We start from the raw sequence: 24,182 nt of genomic DNA on the forward strand, positions 1-24,182 counted from the left end.
GGTAGTCATATCACCCAAGGTCTTTTCTGACAAAATAAAACTTTAATGGCCATGTTTCACTTAGAGTGATTGAAAACACATTAGTGGATCACATTCAGAAGTCTAGAGTACACTGTGGTCCAGCATTCCAGTAGGTTGAAATTCTGGGTTCAGAGCTATGAACTAGCAAGTGAACGGAAACATGGGAAGTGAGGCAGCTCCTCTAAATAGAATGCCGTCTCCAAGACTGTTGTCATCCATGGCTGTGCATCTTATCTGCCAGGGCAGTTTACTGAGCAGGAGCAAGGCTCTCTCAGAAGAGACCTGCTTGGAATCATGAATCCATTCAAAGAAAGAAAACTCAGTCCTGTTTTACAGAAGCACACTTGTAAATAGGAAGAAACCAACAGCTACAAAAGGAAACCTTACTTTTTGTTTGCTTGGTTTTGTATTTCAAATGATTTAATTAAGAATGAGAAAGCTTAATCCTACAAAATGAAAAAAAAAAAAAAAAACTATAAACCACAGCATCACAGAGGAAAAAAAGAAAAATAAAAAACCTCCAGTGTGCCAGTGTAGCTTATAATCTATAGATATGAAATTTATATAGTATATATTTTTAAAGAGAAAAACTTTAAATACATATGGTTGTTAAAAAAAACATATTAAGCAACACAAAGATATGCAACATTGTTAGTTATCAGTGAAATAAAATCAAAATCAAAATGAGAAAACATTTTTGTCTACCAAAATAAAACAATAAAAAAGACAAACAGAAAGTGTTAGAACTGTTATACAATGTTAGTCAGATTGAAAGTGGCATTTCCTTCACAGAACAAGTTTTCAAAGCTTCTCAAAATATTAAATATAGAGTTGCCATATGGACCAGAGACTCCATTCTTAGAATACACAGATAATTGTACAGAAAAGAGAGGCGCACGAAAGCTTGACTACAAATGTTCACAGTAGCATTAGTGACTACAAGCAAAGGATCAAAACAATCCAATATCTGTTAACTGATAAACAGACCAAATGTACTATATTGGATAATAGATAAGAAATGAAACAATCAGACCCGGCGTGGTTGGCGCACACCTTTAATTCCAGCACTCAGAAGGCAGAAGCACGTGGATCACTGTGAGTTCAAGGCCAGCCTGGTCTACAGAGTAAGTCTAGGACAGCCAAAGCTACACAGAAAAACCCTGTCTCAAAAAAAAGAAAAAGAAAACAAAACAAAAAAGAAAGAAAAAAAGAAAGAAAGAAAGAAAAAGAAAAAAGAAATGAAACAATCTATGGGACAGCAAGACAAACTTTGAAAATATTCTGGCAAAGAAAAAAGTCTAAGGTAACTGCCAAGTTACATGAGCCATCTCCAGGACACAGACGGGAACAGGTGCAGCAGTGGGCTTTAGAGCAGGAGAAACTACCTCATAAAGAAGTGTAGATGTGCAGCTGGCACCAAGCAGTAATGACAGCGACCAAAGCCCAGCATTATGCTACGTCTTACTAATCACTGACAGAATGCCTGATATTAAGACGTAAATGTTCATTCATTTTGACTCAGTTTCAGAAGGTTCATCCATTAGATTGGGCAGAACTTGGTAGGGAAAAGCACCCATGGACAAAATACAATCCTAAAGCCATACATCTAGTGACTTACAGCCTTCAGGAGATGGGGACATAGAAGGATCCAGAGGGTCCTAGAAATCTACAAGAAGAACATTATGACAGGTGGATCAGTGTCCAGGGGTTCTGCTCAAACTATTGCACTAACCAAGGACAATACAATAGTAAACATCGAACCACTACTCTGATCTAGCCAATGGACAGCACATTCCCCACAGTTATGTGGAGAGTGGGGACTGACTCTGACATGAACTCTGGTGCCCCAATTTGACCACTTCCTCTTGGTGGGGAGGCTTGATGGCACTCAAAGAAAGAATAAGCAGGCTACCAAGATGAAACTTAATAGCCTATGACCATATAGTGGGAGAGGAGGTCCCCCTCGGTCATAGACCTAGGGGAGGGGAATAGGGTGAAAGCAGGAGGGAGGGAAGAATGGGAGGATACAAGTGATGGGATAACAATTTAGTTGTAATCTGAATAAATTAATAAAATTAAAATTTTTAAAATAAATAAATAAGGAAAGAAGTGCCATAAGGCAGAGACACCTTGCAGAGTTAGACAGGCAAGGGGGGGGTCAGAGCCAGCACCCTGGGAAAAACAGCATTGAAGGAGATGATCAGGAAGATGCTAGAGAGCAAGGAGTCCAGAGACATTTTTAGAAGACAATGGAAGAGAGAACTATCAACAAAGTCAGGGGTTTCAGAGAGGTAAGGTAAAGGAATGAGGAGTTTACAGCCTACACTTCCCCCAGGCTCTCAGGGAGACAGGGGAAGTGAACTCAGGAGTGAAATGGCTCATAATGAAGGCACAGTCCCTACTAGGGTGCACTCCCCTTAAAACGGAAGATCATTAAAAATAAGAGGGTGTTCCCACTGAAGAGGGTGTTCCCACTGAAGAGGGTGTTCCCACTGAAGAGGGTGTTCCCACTGAAGAGGGTGTTCCCACTGAAGAGGGTGTTCCCACTGAGCACCAACGAACAAAAGGAGACGAGGAACTGCCCCCAGGAACAGTGCATGGGTTGGGGCTAGTCTGCCCGATTTAAAGTTACCAGAAATAAGAATGCTGTTAATATCCACACACTCTCTCCACTACTCACACAAGATTAGGAAAAGACACTGGGCATGAAGGTAACCCCCAACAAAGCCCCAATAAAATCAGTCTCCATCCCACTCTGACTGCACAGTGTTCAGAGGAGGAAATAAAACATATTGTAGGTAGCTTAGATGCACAGTGTTGTCTGGCTTTCTAGACGTCTACCTCAGGTACAATAGGCAATCTGGCAAACAAGATGGTTGAAGTACCTGATTCCTCTTACGAAACTAAACTCTTCCAGGAGAGACCACAGAAACTTAAAGGTTTACATTTCAATTAACTACAATTTCTAATATTCAGAAATAACAGCTTCATCGTTTTATTTTCCTAGGGCACAGCGTCATGCTTCAAGAACATCGTGAAAGTAAATATGAACAGAGGGGCACCAGGGTGGAGCACTCACATGAGAGTGCTGGGTTTAAATGCCAGCTATCTACAGAATAGCCTTGAGACTTTCACTCAGGTTCCTCAACCAAAGTTCCCTACCTGCCAAGAGACTAGGCTAGTACACTTTGGTCTCTGGCACTTGGCCAAAAGAATTCTCTCATTCCTCTATATTCCTGAAGTCTTTCCAAACCAAATGCTTATAAATGATGCCTGGATTCATCATTCCTCCTCCTCCTCCTCCTCCTCCTCCTCCTCCTCCTCCTCCTCCTCTTCCTCCTCCTCCTCCTTCTTCTCTCTCCTCTCTCTCCTCTCTCCCCTCTCTCTCCTCTCTCTCTCTCTCTCCCTCCCTCTCTCTCTCTCTCTCTCTCTCTCTCTCTCTCTCTCTCTCACACACACACACGTACAATAATGAATGAATACATGTACATACATCAAAATGAACCAACCAACAAACAAAAATAATGGCATGTGCAGCCTCCTGGGTAGACAACACCGCACTAGAAATGCAGGTAAAAGACAGAGCACTACTTTGTGCTTCTTTGTACCCACATCTTCCTGTCAACACGCGGCCCAAATGTCCAGGATGGAGAAAATGGACAAATTTTGTGTTATCTGAAATCATGAGGGAAAAGAATGAAAATGTAGGACTGGAATATTATTAAAGTCTAGGATTCAAGATGCCAACCTGAGATCTTTCCTCAATCTGTGGCAAACAGCAAAGCTGTCCAGCTATATGAGAACCTTGAGAAAGTAAGAATGATATTGGTGCTGACATAGAGATGACAAATATGGTGACAATGATAACGTTGATGAGAAGGACAATAGTGAGTGCTACCCTAGCAGCATCTCTCTACTCTGCTCACAATGTGCTAGGACCTGCATTAAAGGTTCTGCTTGCAGTGTCTCATTGCATCCCTCTGAGCCCACTTTATAAATCAGTGCTCTAAAGCTCACAGAAAAGTACAGAGCAAAGGAAAATATTTATCCTGATGCTTCTTTCTAGGGGAAAAAAAAAGGAAATAATTTATCAGTACTGGTGAGAGAGATATTTGGACTACAATTCCAGAGACCCACGGCTGGCAAGTGCCAGGAGAACTATCTGCACTGCACCTGCCTCCTTGCTACACACAGGATTTCATTGCAAGTCAGCTACTAAACACCCCTTGCTTTGGCAGCAGTAATCAGTTTGCTCCATACAGGTGACACTCTTTGCTCAAGGAGCTGCAGCAATTGCTTCCACTGACCAAGGAGAAGTTCTGTCCTCAAAAAAAATCACCCACTCACTGACCCACACTCCAAGGCTGCTACTTTACTCTCCTGTTGCTCCATCTCAAAAGCCTCGTCCATAGTGTGCCATGAATTCTTCTCCATCCTCATGTCTCTTGTAGTAAATGCACACACTGCAGTGACTTCAGCTTCATCCGCAAGGACTTGCCTGCATGTTTCCTGGATTACTCTCATGAGTGAGCAACATACCTAAGAGTTAACATGACCTTAACGTAACTCATCCTATATTCCTTCAAGCCTAGTTCTCCATGTTCCATCAGTGCTCACGTTTGCTCTGAGAAACAGCCTTCTCCTGCTCTTCTCCCTCAGGTCTAAGTATCCATCAAATCCCTGAGCTTTTTCTAGAGACTAGAAGCAAAGGACGATGTACAACAAGAAACACAGCTACCCAACTTCATGTTTACAAAGTACCTGAGCATACATACTGATGTTACTAAGTCACCTCATCTGTTATAGGGCTGTTATGTATTCAAGTCTTCCTACGAGTACAGAGATTTAGGATCATCCATGGTAATGAAGTACCTACCTAAGCTAACGATAAGCCCCACGCTAAAAACAACTCTTTCATTTGTTTTAAAAAGAAATAGAGTCATAAATGATACATGCTAGCTAAAGAATAGTAGAGTTTCCTCACTCTGTCCCTGGTTCGCTCTTCATACCCTTCAATATTTAATAGCGGGTGTATTTAAAGCATGTCCTCACTGATACGTGTAATCAAAAGTAGAGATTCAATCAAAAGGAATCATAATCACTGAAGTTAAATTTACTTGCTTCCCGCTTGCTTTGATTTGAATTAACTCTTCATCTAAACCCATCGAGGCCCTGGCTGATTCCAAGCATGTCCAGACGCTACATGCAGTGCCTGGGAATGGCTACAAGAAGCCACAAGGGCAAAGACCTGACCTTGCTTCAAAGCTGCTCTTAAATGACTTTTTTGTAAAATAGAGTAACCAATTTCTGCCAAGTCCTGCACATTAGACACTCAAGAGGAGAGTAACTAACACAGAAAGAAGACAGGAAAGAAAATGCTATTATTTGAGAAGGAAGCGCTTGCCTGATTCCAGCTACAAACACTGTACGTGTACTATGAAGTTACCCTTGGTGTATGAGAATTCTGGCTTCCACATAGACAGAGCCACTTTATAAAAATATATTTTTACATCAGTAGGTCCTCCTACTGAGTTCCAGACTCCAGATTTTAAAAATATTATAAAGGTATATGTTTTAAACTTTATAGGAATAATCCAATGCAGTTTTGAAACCCCTACAGCCTTCACAAATGAGCGATGGGAGGTAGGGGAGGTAGCAGGAAATAAAGATGACTATTAACCTTGATAAGAACCGGAACTATAAAGTGGGTAATGATCAGTGTTAGAATTATTCAACAAGCACAAAGATGTGCTGTCAACCAATTACAGGACACCCACATAGCAGGCAGAAACAAAAGGAATGAACAACACACTACAGTCCAGTACAATAACTATCCAATGTATGCAGCCCTCCTTCAGAACCATGTATGCATTAAGTGGTCCTCACATATATGGTGTTCCATCTGTGATATGAGTCATATATTGTCAGCTACAATCCTAAAGTATTAAACATAATATCTGAGAAATGATTCAAGACTTTCAAAATTGTATGTCATTTCTGACTAGCAAGATCCTTGGTCTAGAATATCTACTCTGTTAGTCATTTAGTGGCTGTGTGTAATCTGTGTGGCCTCTGTATATGTACAGAGAAAAATACACATCAAAACCTGAAATAACAAGATAAATAAGTCACCCTTAACCCAGCACCTTGATTCAGTAAGTATCCTCTGTCTGACTTTGGCTTTGGCACCTATTGCCAACCCAGCTTATTTTGAAGCCATTACATTCAGACATCACCCAGGACATCACAACAACTCACTGTTACAGAAATGAAAACTATAGCCTCACTCATAACAAGAAAAACAAACCAAAGCCACACTAGAAACATCAGTTTTTACCTCTCAGATTGGCAAATATAAAAGTATCTGACAATATAATGTATTGGCAAGGGAATATGGCAACTCCAAAACATTATCTGTGAAATATGCGCATCTCTAAGAAAAGCATACTTGGCAGTACTCATCAAAATTTAATAAGCCTCCAGGGTCAGTGTAAACTGTGAAAATGACGAGGCAAGAGTCTGGAACTTTTCCTTCTCACATTTGAGATGTTGATGTCATGCCAACTGCACAAGTAGAAAAGCCATTTGGTGCTATCAAATGAATGGGCTGGACAACTACAACTAGCATAAACAATAAACATGCCTCACTTTGCTTTCAAAATCACCACGATACAAGCCATTTCCTGATACGTACCTAAACATGTCCTTGTTGGTACCTTCTCCTACACCCTTTAGTATAGTTTATAACAATATACGATGTGAGGATGCCTTTATTCTCTTTAAACTCTGTGAGGACCGTGCCATGTCTCACTTATTTGGCATATTAGTTTAGTTCTAATCCACAGCAGATAGTTACTCTGTGTGGGATTCATTCTTTCATTCAAGACTTATTATAATCTAGTGGCACTCTACTAGAGTACAAAATTATGAGACTAAATGAGGCAAATTCATTCTCTTTACTTTTTCTAGATACAATAAAAAATAAATAAATAACCAAATATACATGGACATATATTAAAATACTTTTTAAAAGCCTTGTGGGTCTATGACATTGTTCTATACTAAAATTTATGTCCATGGATGAGCCATACCCCCATAGAAGCATTTCAATATCAGTAATTTCTTCTGAATAAAATAATTCATCATTTATATGAGATGATCAATTTATTTTGTAACATGAAGAGGATCAAGTAATGGAACTTAGAACCTTACTATTTTAACATTGAAGTGTATTTTCTTCTTATAGCTTCCGCACATTTTCCTCTTAAAAACACTTTATACAAAACATGTAATTTTCTTTGCTCTCACACTTGACATCTAATTTTCTTTCTCTACATTAAAGGTCTACGAAGACTGCAAGATGGTTCCCCTAGAAAGGGAGAGCGTTCCCCTTGGAAGTCAGGGCTTCGGCTCATTCAGTTCTTCCTGTCTTCTCGCTGGCCCACAGCTTACCAGTTCAGCAGGGCGTTTGCCTACAGATATACACCTAAGAGTTGCTGTCATACCCACTCCAATTACCAACCCCCCTCCTCGGGCCCATTTCCTTAATCCTGACAATATTTAGTACTTACGAGAACACTCTTTTCCTTCAGTGTTTTCTCTCACTTTTGGTATTTATGAACTATTATGGAACTTCTTCTGCCTTCTTGACACAAAAATGATATGTAAACCTCATTGACTAGATTTTGGAGAATAATCAGCAATAAGACAGGAAAAACTGAAGAAACTGGTTTTACCCTACAGAGGCTGCAGGCCACACTGGCCATCTTAAAGACAAGGCTTTGCCTTTGCTGGTCAACAATGGTTGTGCTAGGTTAGCAAGGCACATATCATCCTGAGTTAAAGTTACCAGGTTAGTAACAGCAGCCTAACAGCTGCTGAGCATTGCCCTTTAACAATGTGCAGACGCTTATAAACACTAAAGGTAATGAAAGAACTGAAAAGATACAATATTCCTATAAATAGAAAATAGATAGTTTGATAAATAAAAATATAAAATAAAAAGTAGGTCGCCAAAATGGTTTTTTTTTTTTTAAGCCAATGAAGGAAATATTCTGGCTTTGTATAAATTAAAGCAAGATGGAATTCAGCAGCCTCATTCAATCTCCATTTCCAGCAAAATACCACACAACATTAACTCTCTTTGCATAAGACAAATGGAGAGAGGCCTGCAATGCATCACAACCACAATATATTTAAGAAGATGGAGATGAACAATGAAACTTCTAGGGAAACTTAAAGTACTGAAGCCTTGCCTCAGAGTTACATTTGCATACGAATATTTTTGAGTAAGTTATTTTGTTAGGGTTAGGCCAGAAAATGTGCATGTTGGAAATGGTTGGAGATTGTGCTTATATTCTGGTTTTGCTTAAGGGAAGCAGATTCTGCTGTCTCCAGCCACGGCAGTCCTGAGGTGTTATAACAGTGATGATGGTGCTAAGAAAGCCACTGTGGTCCTTCTTCCCTCAGAGACAGATGGCACAAATAGCCCTCTAAACTTTCAGACGCATCAGCAATGCCTCAGGGAATAATTCAGTAATATCCTTTTTAAAGTTCCAAGCCTCTAGAAACAACAACGCTAATTATTTTTGAATGACTGAGTAACTCAAGAAAATTAATTCTTGAGAAGTTTTAAGACACCTTATAAGTATCAGAAACCAGCTACCAGAAGTCAGCTCAGAATTATCAGTCATTTGAAATCCCACCCCAAGAATTGAGTCTTGGATCTAGTAATATGGTTTACATCAAGTGACTATTTTCAGTGAAATATTTTATTTCATAAAAAGGGGTTGCAGTCAAAAATATATACATTTTAGGCTATGTTATAGGGTTATGTTATTTGGGGGTGGGGGACAAAAAGCAGAACATGAACCATTTGTTTGCTTAATATCCAAGATATCCTGCCTACCAAAGAAAGAGAAAAAGAAAGACCTTTAAAATTAAAAAAAAAAAAAAAAAAAGAAAAAGAAAGAAAGAAAGAAAAAGGACAAAGGAGGAGGAGGAAGAGGGAGGCAGAGGAAAGAGAAACATAGAAGGGAAGGGAGAGAAAGAAAGAACAGCTCCTGCTACTGGCTCCTTCAACACAGGACTATTTGGAGTTTCCCAGGGCAAGGAGCTAACTTTCTACTTCTCCTGATACAATGTGCACTCTTGAATCCTGGAAACAGCTGAGGCAATAGAAGAGGAAGAGGTCAAAATCCTATGAAAGACACAATGTTTTTAGGGCAACTATAATGAGAGCTGCAGGAAAGTTATTGATCTGTGCCCTTTGCTTTATTTCCAGTATATATTATAGTAATGGTATTTCCCTATGAAAGTTCAGTCTATTCATCTGGGCAGTTGCAACAACAGAGCAAATAGCAAAGCAGAATTGTCGAGTATTCATTAGCAAAGAGTCAAAAGGTCTCTGCAGAAATCCAGGCACCAAGCAAAGAAAGAAAAAAGTAAAGTTCAATTCTGAATCGTTCCTTTGTTTCTCTGAATTACATAACTGATGAAAAACATGAAGACTGACAAAGACATCAATAATAGACAAATGTGCTGGTATACAGATGCATGTGTGTAATATTCTTACTAAGCACCATAACTACAATCCTCCTCTAAAGCAGGCAACCCTGTAAGGTGCCAGGAGCCCCAACACAACCAGATCTCCACAAACCCATGCTCTTCAACCATCAGTTTCGATGAATTCCACAATGGTAGACAAGGAGATAGTAGTTTGAGGCTTTTTGGGTTTTCCTTTATCAATTACAGTACTTTTAAATAAATTTCATGAAGATTAATTTTGAGGGGTTTTTAAGTCAGTATCAGTGTTAGTTAGACATGCAAAATGAATTCAAAAATATAAAATAGAATATATAAGCTTTTCCAAAATATTAAAACTGAGCAAGTCTAGACTGAATTAGTATTCTTTCTCCTTAATCCTACTTAATGTCTGTTTTTCAAGTGTGTGCATGTTGAGTTAAAACAGAAGACTCTCCATAGTAACATAGTAAGAAAAGCATCGCCCTTTATGCATTACCATCTCCTTTATGCATTACCATCATCTCCCATGCACATCTATGAACAAATGAGAAAGTTACTTTTTTCCTATGTGACCCTTTCTTTCCTTGAGACATTGTCTCCATATGTAGCCTAGGCTGGCCATGAACTCCAGAGAATCCTGCCTCAGACTTCTGAGCACTGAGATTCTAATTACACACCACCACATCTGTCTGTATTCTAGTCTACAATGAATTTGAGGCTTTCCCTGATGTTTTTCTCCCATGCCATTCCAGCCTTATATGTCTGGAGTACGTGTGTGGGGGGAGAAATGAAGAAGGGAAGAGTGAAAGAAAAATCACTTTATAATTAATCTGATTTTTTTTTTTTACTAAGTCCTAATTTCAAATACTGTCAAACAATACTAAACTACTATTCCCTAAAATCTGATCTGACCTACATGTTTTCCAAGTATATAATAGCCAGAGCTTAGGGTCAGAAAACAATTGCCATATTCTCCTATAAAACAAAAATTTTGAAATCCACTCCCTACTTATTGTTTTAAGAAAATGCAGATATTTCTGGTATTTTCCTATTCACAAAAATTACCACAAAAGAGGGAAACAAAAGAAAGAAGAAAGACCATAGACTTTAGATTCAAAGTCACCTTGTATTCAAGTTCAAGACCAGTCAGCCACTCAACATAAGCATGGGCTATTACATCTGTGAGTCTCAGTTCTTCTAATTATAACATGGGAACACTAATAAGTAGCTCACAGAGTAGCATGAAAAATTAAATAAAATAATATACATAAATTATCTGAAAAATAGCTTGGTAACTAACACATGTTTAACAATTGCTCCACTCCTCCTTACTGTTGATTTATTAACATATGTGATCATTACAAACAGGTTTGTGTCCCTCATTCATTGTCCGTCAATATGAACAATACGCTACTACATTTTCTTAATGAATCAAAAACAAGACAGATAATGCCTGCCCTGAGTATGTATGGAATATAGTACCCGCAGCTCAAGAAAATAATCCCAACTGAAGATAATTATTTACTCTTCGTCCTACAAAGTATACCATAAAAAGACAGCAGCAGACTACACCCTATCTACCTGGGCTGGTTGTCCACGGCGAGGCTCTCTCCCCTCTGATCGCTGCTGTCAGCCACCTGCGTGGTGGACCTCTTCACGATCTGCTTCAGCTCCTGCTCCAAGCGCTCTTTAATGGCTTCAACTGTCTCAGGGACCTTCTTCAGTCTGGCCAGCCCCTGAATGAGAATCCCCATGAAGAGAGTGCTGTTCTCCTCGGGGTCACACTCCAAGTCCTCCTTGATGTCTTGCAGGTTCATCTCCCTCCCTGCAAAAGAGCAGAACAGCAGAATATCAGATCCAGTCTCCACAGCAAGCCAGCAGCACAGCAGACTAATGACAATCACTGCTTTGGTTGTCCTCTTAAAGAAATCAGAGAAATTTTCTATTAAATCAAGTTATATAGTAATACACCACAGACCCGAATTCAAACCCATTGGTTAGTAATGAAATGTACAAGCAATTATATAAGAAGATGTAAATCTCCAGGTTTACGCGGACTCTTTGACCCAAGCCTGTTGATAAATTAAGTGCATGCTCTCTCTAAAATACAATACATGGTGTTTCAGGAGAACTTTAAAGACTCAAGCCAAAGCCTCAATTTTCTACTCATTAGTTAGAAGCGATAAACAGTGGGAATAAACGATGCTATAAATATATTTAGGGGTGGAAGTACATAACTACAACAAATATGAAAGAAACGAAGAGAAATGTATGTAAGACAACATACACACATGAGAAGAGTTTGAGGAAGAAATAACAGTGAAGAGGTATTAATAACCACAAAAGGCCTCAGATTTTTTTGTTAAACATGTGTGTGACTTGGCATGGTGACCCACACCATGTAATCCCAGCTACTGAAAAGCTGAGACACAGGGACTGCACTTCAAAGTAAGCCTGGCTACACAGCAAATTCCAGCCAGCCTAGTATACATAATGAGTCCTTGCTTATAAAAGTGAATGAGAGAGAAGAGATCGCGTGCATATGCGCACGCGAGTGTGTGTGTGTGTGTGTGTGTGTGTGTGTGTGTGTGTGTGTCCGTATGTCTTAGCTATTATTTTTCATAAACCTTTGTAATAATCAACTAAAACCTTCCAACAAGCTATATGGTAAAAACCCCTATAGATCTTTGTACTACAGCCTTTGCCCAAACCATCCGGGTCTAAAGGGGGGAACAGCCTAAAACAGTTTTTAAGGCCTTTGAGTAGTGGGGGAAAGGATTAGCTGGGGATCTGAGATGGTTGGCCCTACCAGCCCCTCCAATATAAAAGCCGTATTAGGGCAGGAGAGATGGCTCAGCAAACAGGAGGACTGGAGGCTGTCTTCTAGCATCCATGTAACAACCTAGATTTCCTGCAAATGCCTGTAACCCATAGATACCAAAGCTAGACAAAGACAACGCAAAAAGGCTACAAACAAAACCAGTATCTATGATGGATGTACTTTTCAACTACATACCATAATCCCATAAAGGCTCTTTATTCATAGCATTCATTATTATAATGATGGCATTATCCAAAATCACCATACTTAGAAGCAGCCGAGGTGCTCACCAACACATGAACAGATTAGTGGTGTGTATAAACAGTGACATGCCACTCCACTTTAAAACCAGGGGCGCCTAACACACTGCAATATGGATAAATCTTGACTACATCATGCTAAGTGAAATAAGACTGCCATAAAAGACAAATACTTTATGATTCCACATATAATGGGATACTTAGAATGGCCAATTTCCTAGAAACAGATCAGAGGGTAGGTTGCCAGGGACAAGGAGAAGGAAGAAAAGAGTGGTTACTTTTTAATAGATAATGAGCTTGAGTTTTATAAGATGAAAAGAGTTATGCAGATGGATGAGCGTACTGCCTGCCCACACTATAAATATATGTAATATTACTGATCTATACATTTTAAATGACTAAAATGTTAGCTTAATGATGTGTATATTTTAACACAAAATATGCACTTAAATATGAACCAAAGGTATTTTAGTAATATGTAAGATATAATAACATATACAAAATCATTCATGATAAATCCTCTATATATTTATCCAACATGTCTTATTAGACTCACTAGGCTCCCAGAAAACAGAGAAGCTATATTCGTAGGGCTTCTGTGCAACAGGGCTTGATGATACAGTACTCAATAAACACACTGTTTAATACTAATGAAACCAGAAGCAGAACCCAAAACCTTAGCCTTGAAAGATGAAAATCTGAAGGCAAATTTTTAAAACATCATCAATATTTCCAAATGTAATGTTATAAAAACATGCATTTCAGCTCTTGGTTTTGTTTTATACATGAAGTAGGACACCTCAGGCCATAGAAATATTCTATCTAGCAAATCCAACCCCACAGCAAAGCAACAAAAGTACTCAGCAGCAGGGAGCCACCTCAATTCAGCATGGAATAGGAGGAAAAGAAGCTGAACTACAACAAGAGCTTCAGGCAGGAAGAAAAGTAATGGAAATTCACCTGCTCAAAATGTTCTTTGTAAAAAGTGCACCTATGAGTCACAAACAGGACACATACAGAGTGCCACCCAGCCATCACAGCTACCTGACAAAGGTGGCTGACGATGAGGTGAATATAGTTTAAGTCGCTATGGCCTACAATGGCATGGCATATAGCTACTTACATGCATATTAATATGTGAGCTATCTCCTTACAAAGCTACACATAAGCAAGATTTGAATAATGAAATGCCATGGCCACAAACAGCTCATCTGTTTAAAATCTTACCTTTCTGGTGTCTCCTGAAATATCCTAGAGCATAAACACTTAACAGATCCAATATTAAATGGTTTATATTATCTATTTCACTTATATCAGCTGAACATTAAAAGGCAATGTAAAAGCATAATATAATCAAACATGACTAGTCTAATATTCACAAATATGTACAAAGTCAGATAGCACTACCAGGAAAAACTGTATAGAAATAATTTAACTAAAACCCAATAAGGCTTTACACAACAATCAAAACAGACCTGTGCATCTTTCCAAACTCCTGAAGTCCACATCACTCCCAGGCACCTGATTCGCTATAGTGGATATCCAATTTATAGGCATTGGACATTTTAAAGGTAGAAATATTTTATCCTCATCTCCAATTCTCTTACCCATGAATCTTATTTTGTCTAAAGATCCTAACAGCTGAAGATGAGTCCAATGTAGTCTTAAGACTCTTACTGCCCACTAGGGTAATGCTGATACTAGAGACTGGGGACGACTTTCAGCACACTGTTGGTCTTATAATCCTGTTGGCTACATGTATTATTACTATCACACACAACACTTTGTTTACACAGCCCTAGGTGGATATAGATAACCATAGCTGAGGGCAAACATGGGATCAGGAAGGAGGCTTTCTCTCAACTAGACTGATGGAAGGATTCAGGAGAAGATATCTAAGACTTTTCAGGCTCTAGATCCACATTTACATAACTATGCATCTCTGGTTACATGGTTTAGAGCCACATATCTGCATAGCTGTATTACAGATAGCACATTAAAAATAAATAGATAAATAAGAGATAAGGCCCAGGCATGACAGCACACACCTGAAATAACTACAAATGAAAGACCAGGAGTATACAGAAAGACACTATCCCACAGAAATTGAACAAAAAATACCAAGTAAACAAGGTGAATAGATTATTCATGATGTTGAAGACTTTCCTGTTTAATGACTCTGCAAATGAGTACCGAAAACAATCTAGACCATGTTCTATATTTGTAAGATAAAATCAGCAATTTGTATCATGGCTTTCCACACACATCACAAAACTGCAGAAGACAAGGCCCTTTAATCCAGTGTTGGAATATGCCATATCGTATCACTTAGCAGTGCTGTTTGTTTATGTGAACTAGAGCACGGCACAATGGCAGCGTTTACTATAGGAACTCTTAACAGATGCCACCCATTATATTACGCACAATGTACAAATTGTGCAAAGTCAACATCGAGTGAAATATCTCAATCTATGTAATTTGAATTACATGTTATATTTAAACAATATAAGCTCTATATCAGAATTGTCTGCCAGTATTGAGCAAAATTCAATATAAAAAGGAGCCTTTGTAACAACAATTAATAAAAAGGGGGACATGAATTTGCAACAGAGAAAGGAGGGTACACAGGAGGGTTGGGAGGGGATGAGGAAAGGAAGAAATGACATAATTATATTATGATCTCAAAAAAAAAAAAAGGAAGAAATATGGAGCTTTTGAAAAGGTTGCCAAGCCTAATTAGACCACTAAACTACCAAACAAATTACCTGTCTACAATGCTGCACCACAGATGGGAACCTGGCAATACTGACAATATTTTTGGAGAAAAAAAAAATGCCACTAAAAAATAATGTGTGCTTCAAAATCACACTATAATTCATATTCCTAAGATATCCAATTTGTTTATTATGCAATTACACATAAAATATGATTTCCAAAATTGAAAGGAAATAGTCTGGCTCAAAATAGAGTAACACTGCTGAAGACAAGAAATGCAAACAATGAATGAAACCAGGGTGTGGGGCCACTGATCTCCTGATGGAAAGACAGAAGGATGCTGGATTTGGCCCATCTGTGTTAACAGATACTGTGCTCCCTGGCCTGAGACATCCACTCACTATGGCACTGAAAGCCCAGGGCCAAATCAAGCTCCTACCTTCAGCTAGAAGGCTACTGGACCTCCCCAAGGTCTCATCCTCCATTCTTATCTCTGAGGAAATTTTTGGTCAAATATATATCTTAGACACCACTCCATTCACCAGTGAAAACTTCCTCCTTACATGTGTCGTTCTAATTAATGTACCCACTGGTGCAGAGGAGAACAGTAACCGACACACTGGTTGCCTCTGGAGCACAGAATCTTGATTAGGGTCTTTCAAATGTTAACTAACTACCCCTGGAGTGTAGATTCTTGATTAAGGTACTTCAAAAATGTTAGCTAAGAGCCCCTAAGGTGCAGATTAAATTACCTTAAAGAAACCTACAGACAATAAAACACCCTACTCCAGAAAAGACTGCCTAAAAAGAGACTATGCAGAGGTAGACAGAACACAGGTATCAATTCACAGAAGAGGACCTCACCCAGCTGGCCTGAAAGCATTGAGTGTGCATTTCTTTCCTAAGGACCGGTGTGGTGGGTAATGAAAGATGGTAAGTTTGTTTAAAGCGACACTAGGAAGTATTTTAAAAACAAAACAGAACAACAACAACAACAAAAGATCTACTGAATCCTTTTCTCGTGGGACAGAGTTTGATTCTGATTAACTTGTTTAGAGCAAGGACCTTTGAAGGCCCAGGAGTAACATCAGGGAGGCTGAAAATTAAAAGTCAACGTAAAGGTGTAATATAATCAAACATGACCAGTCTAATATTCACAAATATGTACAAAGTCAGATAGCACTACCAGGAAAAACTGTATAGAAATAATTTAACTGAAATCAAATAAGGCTTTACCCAACAATCAAAGCAGACCTGTGCATCTTTCCAAACTCCTGAAGTCCACATCACTCCCAGGCACCTGATTTGCTGTAGTGGATATCCAATTTATAGGTACTGGGCATTCGTCCAGGTTGCCAGGCCTGCAGCACGGGTCCTTTACCACAGCTATGTCACAAACCTTACCCAGCATTGTAGCTAGGAAAACCAGAGGGCAAATAACAATAGCAGAAAGAATTTATAACTTCATGGATGATACAAAATCATCACAAAGCCATCATCATAAAAGACATCTACATGTAGCTGTAAAGTACTGAAAACTTACCCAAGCCAACTGAAACAATGACCCGGGGAAAGGGATCTGGAGACAAGCACAATCCAAAACAACAGGTTTTAAAACTAGCTTCTAGGGGAGGGAAATAAGACAAAGAGGAAAAGAGAAAAGCTCTCGACTCCTGGACAGTTAAGAAATAATTTTAAATGTTAAATAGGCTCTTAGACCATAGAGCCAAAATTCAAACAAAATATGACCCTTCTGAACCACCAACACATTTTTTAAATCCATAAATACATCTTGACTTTGTTATACTAACAGAAGAGGGAGCCAATGAACTGAAAAGTCTTTAAAGTAGTCCTAAACCACAAAAGAGAGAGAGAGAGAAATCATGAACAAATTTATACTGATGTACCATGAAATGGTCAGAAAACCCAAAAAACATCAGTACACATAAATAAAAGAAAAAATAAAAGACATGATACACAAGAAAACAAGAAGGCAACATCTTAGATGCAAATGATATATTTGAATAAAATTTTGAAGATCTGAAAGCTACCTTTTCCCAGAAATTAAAAATCTAAATATAGACATAAATATACACATATATGAAGATGTAAAAAGTGACAAAAATCAGAGAAAATGTAGGTAAAAATAAAAAATAAGAGATTAAAAAGATCAAAAAGAGAGAGTAGATTAACAGGTAACAAGGCATAGAAAAAAACTGTGAGAAAGACAAAACAAACACTAAGACAGATTCATTATATAAAATGACAAACCAAGATTTTACCAGAAACGTTTAACTTTTAAATTTTTTTAACTTAGAAATTTTAGGTTTTGTTTTGTTTTGTTTTGTTTTTAACTTACAAAAGACTCTATCAGGAATCTGGGACAATCTTACCAAAATAATCAACTATAAAACGTATCTAGATGAAAATAATAAATGTCTCAAATTAAAAAGAAAATCAAGCAGATTATATGAGCATAGTCCTGTGGTCCCAGGTACGCAGAAGGCTGAGGCAGGAGGTGACTTGAGCCCTACTGCTCAAAGCACTATTTTTCACCTATTAGATTAAAAGAGTAAAAGCATGGCAGATGTTATGTTAGAAAGGCTGCTAGGAAACAAACCCCCACACTGGTGATGGGAAGGCAACGTGGCAGTATTCTGCTAAAGGACGATTCCACACACGCCCTAGACTACAGACACGTGCCCTGGTACCACATACAAACAGCTCCTCTAAACAGATCAGAGCCTTAAGCACAAGATCTAAAATGATACAACTCATAGATGAAAACGGGACAAAAGTCCATCAACAAGGACTCCCTGCACAGGCAAAAAGGGAAAGACAAATGGGACTTCATCACAATTTCAACCAAAGTACACCATGGACACAACCAACATAACACAAAGGCACCCTCTGTTTCAAACACGAGAAAGTACTTGAAATTCAAATATCGGAAGAAGAGTTAATATCTAAAATAAGAAACAGAATTTGATAATAAAAGAACAAATAACCCAATTACAAAGTAGGCAAAGGACTTGACTAAACATTTTTCAAAGATGCCAAACAAATAGGCAATAAGCACATAAAAAGATGTTCAACATCACTAATCGTTAGGGAAATGCAAATTAAAACTACAATCAGATATAACCTCAGACCAATTAAGATGTCTACTATCAAAAAAGAAAAATGAAAATGACAAGTGTGAAGAAACAGAGCCCATATGCACTGTTGATAAGAACATAAAAAAAGTGTAACTGCAGTGAAAACAGTGTGACTATTCCTTGAAAATTTTAAAAATAGAATCACCATATGATCCAGCTAGTCTACTTCTGGATACATGATCTAAAAGGAGGATGGCAAAGAAAATATTTATAGTACAACACTGCTACCATAACAACAAGGTAGACGCCCAGGTGTCCATGAACCGATGAGTGGACAAACACACCTCGCCTCTGAGCAACCCAAGTGTCCAGCCTTGGGGAGGAAGGACATTCTGACATACGTTATAACTTGGCTTTACCTTAACAGAGTACGCTGAACAAAACTAGCTAGTCACAAAGGACAAGCACTATAATTCCGCTGATAGTGTACAAGTAGTTAAATTCCCAGAAGCAGTGAGGGCTCACTGCTAGGTGCCAGGGTTAAGGAGAGAGGAAAGAGGAGCTAATTGCTCAATAGGTACAGACTTGCAGTTTTGAGAGATGAACGAGTTCTGGAGAAAAGCTACATGCCGGTGCAAATACACATGACACAGCTTAACTTACAAAGGGTGATGACAGTAAATCCGTATGGCTTTTAGCAAAGTATAAGATATGTAAAGCTTTAAAACAAAAACACCCTACACACAGATTGAACTCATGATTGGACTTCCCTTTTAAATTTACTGGATCAAAGAAAGCACTGCCAACATATGAAAACAGATATGCAGATTTCCCTTGCATCCCTGCTACAGTAATTTCCAAAATATATGCTGAAGAGAAAACACCAAACTATAGAGAGGATTCTACCTTTTGTGAAAGAATGGCCATCAGAAAAGATAAATTCATCTGCTGGCTTGTAAAAGAAACTACAGAAAAGACAAAGGAAAAACGAACAGACTAGCAGCAGCATAAGAGATAGTGATGGGGAAGAGGTACCTGCCTGAATATTTTTTCTATAGTTGTGATATTTAGGATGAAGTTCCTGTGACCCTAAAATAAACAAATGTCCATGAGAGTAACCATGATCTAAAGGAATTGTAGTGAAATAGAAAGTAACTCTTAGGAATTCTGCAAACCACTCATGTGAGAATTTGAATGAGAATACTCCTTCATGGACTCAGAGTTTGAACAGTTAGCCCAGGTTTTCTTTTCTTTGTTTGTTTTTGTATGTATGTATTTATTTATGTATATGAGCACTCTGTTCTCATACACACCAAAAGAGAGATTCAGATTCCATGTGGTTACTGGGAATTGAACTCAGGACCTCTGGAAAAGCAACCAGTGCTCTTAACCACTGAGGCATCTCTCTAGCCCTGTACCACAGCTTCTTTATCCATTTTCCAGTTGAGGAACATCTAGGTTGTTTCCAGATTCTGGTTATTACAAATAACACTGCTATGAACATAGCTGAGCAAATGTCCTTGTTGTATGGTGACACATCTTTTGAGTGTACACCCAGGAGAGATAAAGATGAGTCTTTAGGTAAAGCTATTATTCCCAGTTTTCTGAGAAAGCGCCAGATTGATTTCAAAAGTAGTTGTACAAGTTTGCACTCCCACAAGCAATGGGGGCAAGATCCCCTTTCTCCACATCCTGGCCAGCATGTGCTGTCACTTGAGATTTTGTTCTTAGCCATTCTGACAGGTATAAGATGGAATGTCAGAGTCGTTTTCATTTGCATTTCCCTGATGACTAAGGACATTAAACATTTTTTAAATGCTTCTTGCCATCTGATATTCCTTTGTTGAGATTTCTCTGTTTAGCTGTGTGCCCCATATTCAAATTGTGTTATTTTGTTTGTTGTTATTTAAATTGTTGAGTTCTTTATATATTTTGGATATTAGCCCTTTGCTGGATGTGGGGCTGGTGAAGATCTTTTCCCAATCTCTGGACTATCTTTTTGCTCTATTGATAATGTCATTTGCTTAATAGAAGTTTAGTACAGGACAAACATACTATTAGAATTCAAGACCCAAAGAAGATAAGTAACAAGGAGGACCCATGGAAGGATGCCTAAACCTCCCTCAGAAGGGGAAAAGGATAGACAGAGGTTGTGGTTGAAGAGAAGGAACAAAGTAGGAGAGGGAGCACTGAGAGAAATAAGGGTGAAGATCAGAAAAGAGAACCTGTGGGTGGAGGCATCTCTGTGACAAGCTGGAGACCTAAGTCAGAATAGGCCTCTGGGAGGATGTAAGGGGGACTCTAGCTGAAACTACTGGTAGCAGTGGCCAATGAGACTGAAAAGGACACCCTCTAACCAGACAAGACCCTAGTGGAGGGAGGAGAACACCAACCCAACCACAAAAACTTTGATCCAAACCTTACCGTGCCTACAAGACATGCAGGAATAGAGAGAGGGCAGACAGAGCTGAGATGGAGACAATGTCCACCCAATGGCTGGCCCAACCCAAGTCCCACCCCATGAGAGACAGAGCCAAGCCCTGACACTATTAATTACTCTGCTGTGCTTGCAGACAGGAGCTTGGCAGAGTTGTCCTCTGAGAGGCTCCACGCAGCAGCAGTTCAAAACAGATGCTCGGACTCACAGGCAAACTTTGGCAGAAGCATAGTGGAAAAGAAGGGGGAAGGATAAAAGGACCTGAAGGTGACAAGAGCTCCACAAAAAGACCAACAAGTCAACTAGCCAACCAGGGCCCACAGGGCTCTGTGGAGTCTGAAGAACCAACCCAGGACCATGGATGAACTGGACCTAGGTTCTCTCCATAGATGTAGCCAACGTTCGGGTCAGAATTCGTGTGGGTCCATTAATAAAGATAGTAGGGGAGTGTCTCTGACATGGACTCTGTTGCCTGTTTTGTTATCACTTCCCTCTGATGGGACTGACTTGCCAGGCCACAGGGAAAGAGGACAAACTCATCCTGATGTGATTTGATGAGCTGGGGTGGGTGGGTAGGGAGCTCTGCTTTTCTGAGGAATAGGGAGGGGGTAAGGAGAAGGGAGGGTGGGACTAGGAGACGAGGGGGAAGGAGGCTATGACAGGATGTTAAGTGAGTTAATTAATTAATTTTTTAAAATGAGAAAGTAAAATTCCCTTCAAAAATGTAAAAGAAAGAAAGAGAAGAAGAAGAAGACTACTGCTATCTCAAGTTTGCTGTCTCTGTTTCCTGTTTGTAGCTCTCAAGTGTTCCAGCCACCATGCCTATCCGATACCACACTTCTCCACTGTGATGGTGATAGACTCTTGTACCTCTGGAACTGTAAGTGCAAAAACCCTTCCTTCTCCAAAGTCCCTTTGTTATAGTGTTATTATAGAAAAGAGCCAGGCATGGCAGCGCACGCCGTTAATCCAAGCACTTGGGAAGCAGAGGCAGGCAGAATTCTGTGAGTTCAAAGCCAGTTTGGTCTACAGAGTGAGTCCAGGACAGCCAGGGGAACACAGTGAAACCCTGTCTCAGAAAAAAAAAAAAAAAGAAAAGTAAGTAATACATACTCTGAGCCATAAGGCACACGATATAAGAGACTCCTAATGACATCCTGCTATGCCCATAGATCAGTGCCTTGCTCAACCAACATTAGAGAAGGGTCAAACAGTCATGGATATTAACACAGAGGCCCATAACTGGACAATGTGCAGAAAATAAGAGACTCTGAAGCACTCAATCCTAAATAAAATATCTTCATCAGCCCCTCCATCCCCGCCAAGGCCCTATGCAGAAGAAGAGGCAAAAAGATTATAAGAGCTTGAGGCGATGGATGACTCCAAATAAACAGTGTACTCCAGGCACAACAAACCTGAGGCACATATGAACTCACACAGACTGTGGCAGTAGGCACAGACCTGCACAGGTTCAAGCCAGACAGAGTCCCAGCACTGAGGGGGCAAGTGGACACAAGCTCCCACCCCTAATGAAAACGCTAGTTGTAACTGATTCTATAGCAAAAGAAAGATGGGGTTTTCTCCAATGGAGCATCACTGGGTAGATCAACCACACTCCAGGGGAGACCCCAGAAAATGAACTCCATGATTTGTTTGTGAACTTCTTGTTTTGTTTTGCTTGGGCATTTTTGCTGTTGTCGGTGGTGGTGGTGATCCTATTGGTCTTATGACTGTTTGGGGTTATATTTGGTTTGGGGCTTTGTTTGGAGAGAGAGAGAAAAGGAGTGGATAGGCAAGTGAGAGGATCTGGTATTAGCTGGCAGTGGGATGAACAGGATCCAAATACAGTACATGAAAAAAAAAAAAAGTTCAAATAAATAAAACAGTAAAAATTGAAAAGAAAAGTAATACAGACTCTAAGCTATTGCATAGATATCTGATTCCATTGTGAACCCTGAAACTGTGGACTTGAAAAAGCTGTCTTACTTGGGGTATGGCTCAGTCTTTGATCCTAGAGCTACAGTAGACAAGTACTCGTGCGGCTCAGTCCTGACACACACCTTTAATCCAAGAGCTTTCTATAAACAGGGTTAAATATAGTTAACCAGCTGACAGGGATTTAAGAGGAAGGAGGGACACGGAGTTGAAGGGTATTTAAGACAGTGTGGAGAAGGCCTGAGCTGAGGAGAAAGGGCTTTTACTTCTGGGACAGAGGCTGAGTGGGAAAATCAGTGGGTGCTTTCTCTACCTCTCTGATCTAGTAGGCTTTCACCCCAGCAACTGGCTCCTGAGTCTTCAATGGTAAAATAGAACAACTGGGATTTTCATTTTTTATAAAAGCGCTAAGCCATACTTTTTACTTTGCAATAAAAAGATCCTCACACTACAGTTAATAAATTTGTTTTTCACTGTGTCATGAGTTGTTATTCTGAACTTAATTTATAAATATTATTACTTAAACAATTAAAATGTAACCTAGGTACCTCACTATTATAGCTATAAGGATGACCTAGAATTGCAGTGGTTTTACTTCAAATGGAATTGAACTCAGGTTTTAAGATAAATGTATATACCCATATACAGAAACAAATGAATACAGATCTGTACATGTGTGTACCTGTATTTGTGCTTATATACATGTAAATATAAACACACACATATATACACATTATAGATAGATACGGTTCCTAGCTTTATCAACTAAGAGGGACTACAGCAATGACACAGATCTCAATTTCAAAATATTATTTTTCAAACAAAGGAATCAGAGTTCCTTAGAGAGAACACTAATTGTCAGGATGAGGACATGATAAAGAGGAGGAAAAGTCCAGGTGACCTGCACTTCTGGAATGAAAGGAAGTATTAAAACCATGATGGGGCACTTACTTTAGGGCTGAGTGAATGAATGAATAAATAAATAAATAAATAAATTCAGAAGGGTTAATCCTTGTCACTAAAGAATTCTAATCACTTCATGAACTATGAATAGAGAAAAAGAAAACATATATTTGCAAATTACCTTTTAAAGCTGCAGACAAGAATTAGCTTGGAATTAATGCTGCATTTGAAACAAGGAAAGCAGATAGTAATAAAGTTAAAATGGCTCTGTAGCATCTATGAGAGGCACAGTAAGACTTTTTAAAAATACAATCTACAGTTTCACATCCAATATAAGTAGATAATGAGTCACTAAAAGAGAGGTATGGAGAGATAGCTTGGGGTGGGCGTAGGTACAGCTGAACCGTTATGAAAATCTGGATCCCCATCATCCACACACGAAAACTGGAAGTACCTACCCAGGTGCT

General features: G+C 39.1%; 1 protein-coding gene across 1 annotated transcript in view; it reads right to left on the reverse strand.

Annotated features, from left to right (window-relative positions):
• Exoc4 (exocyst complex component 4) overlaps positions 1 to 24,182 on the reverse strand; it is a 741,149-nt gene that overhangs the window by 636,536 nt on the left and 80,431 nt on the right. The window contains exon 6 of the mRNA XM_051151762.1: positions 11,128 to 11,371. Within this exon, the coding sequence (XP_051007719.1) occupies positions 11,128 to 11,371 (244 nt within the window). The remainder of the gene's footprint in view (positions 1 to 11,127; positions 11,372 to 24,182) is intronic.

This window comes from Acomys russatus, chromosome 10 (assembly GCF_903995435.1).
Source record: "Acomys russatus chromosome 10, mAcoRus1.1, whole genome shotgun sequence".
In the NCBI taxonomy this organism is placed as follows: domain Eukaryota; kingdom Metazoa; phylum Chordata; class Mammalia; order Rodentia; family Muridae; genus Acomys; species Acomys russatus.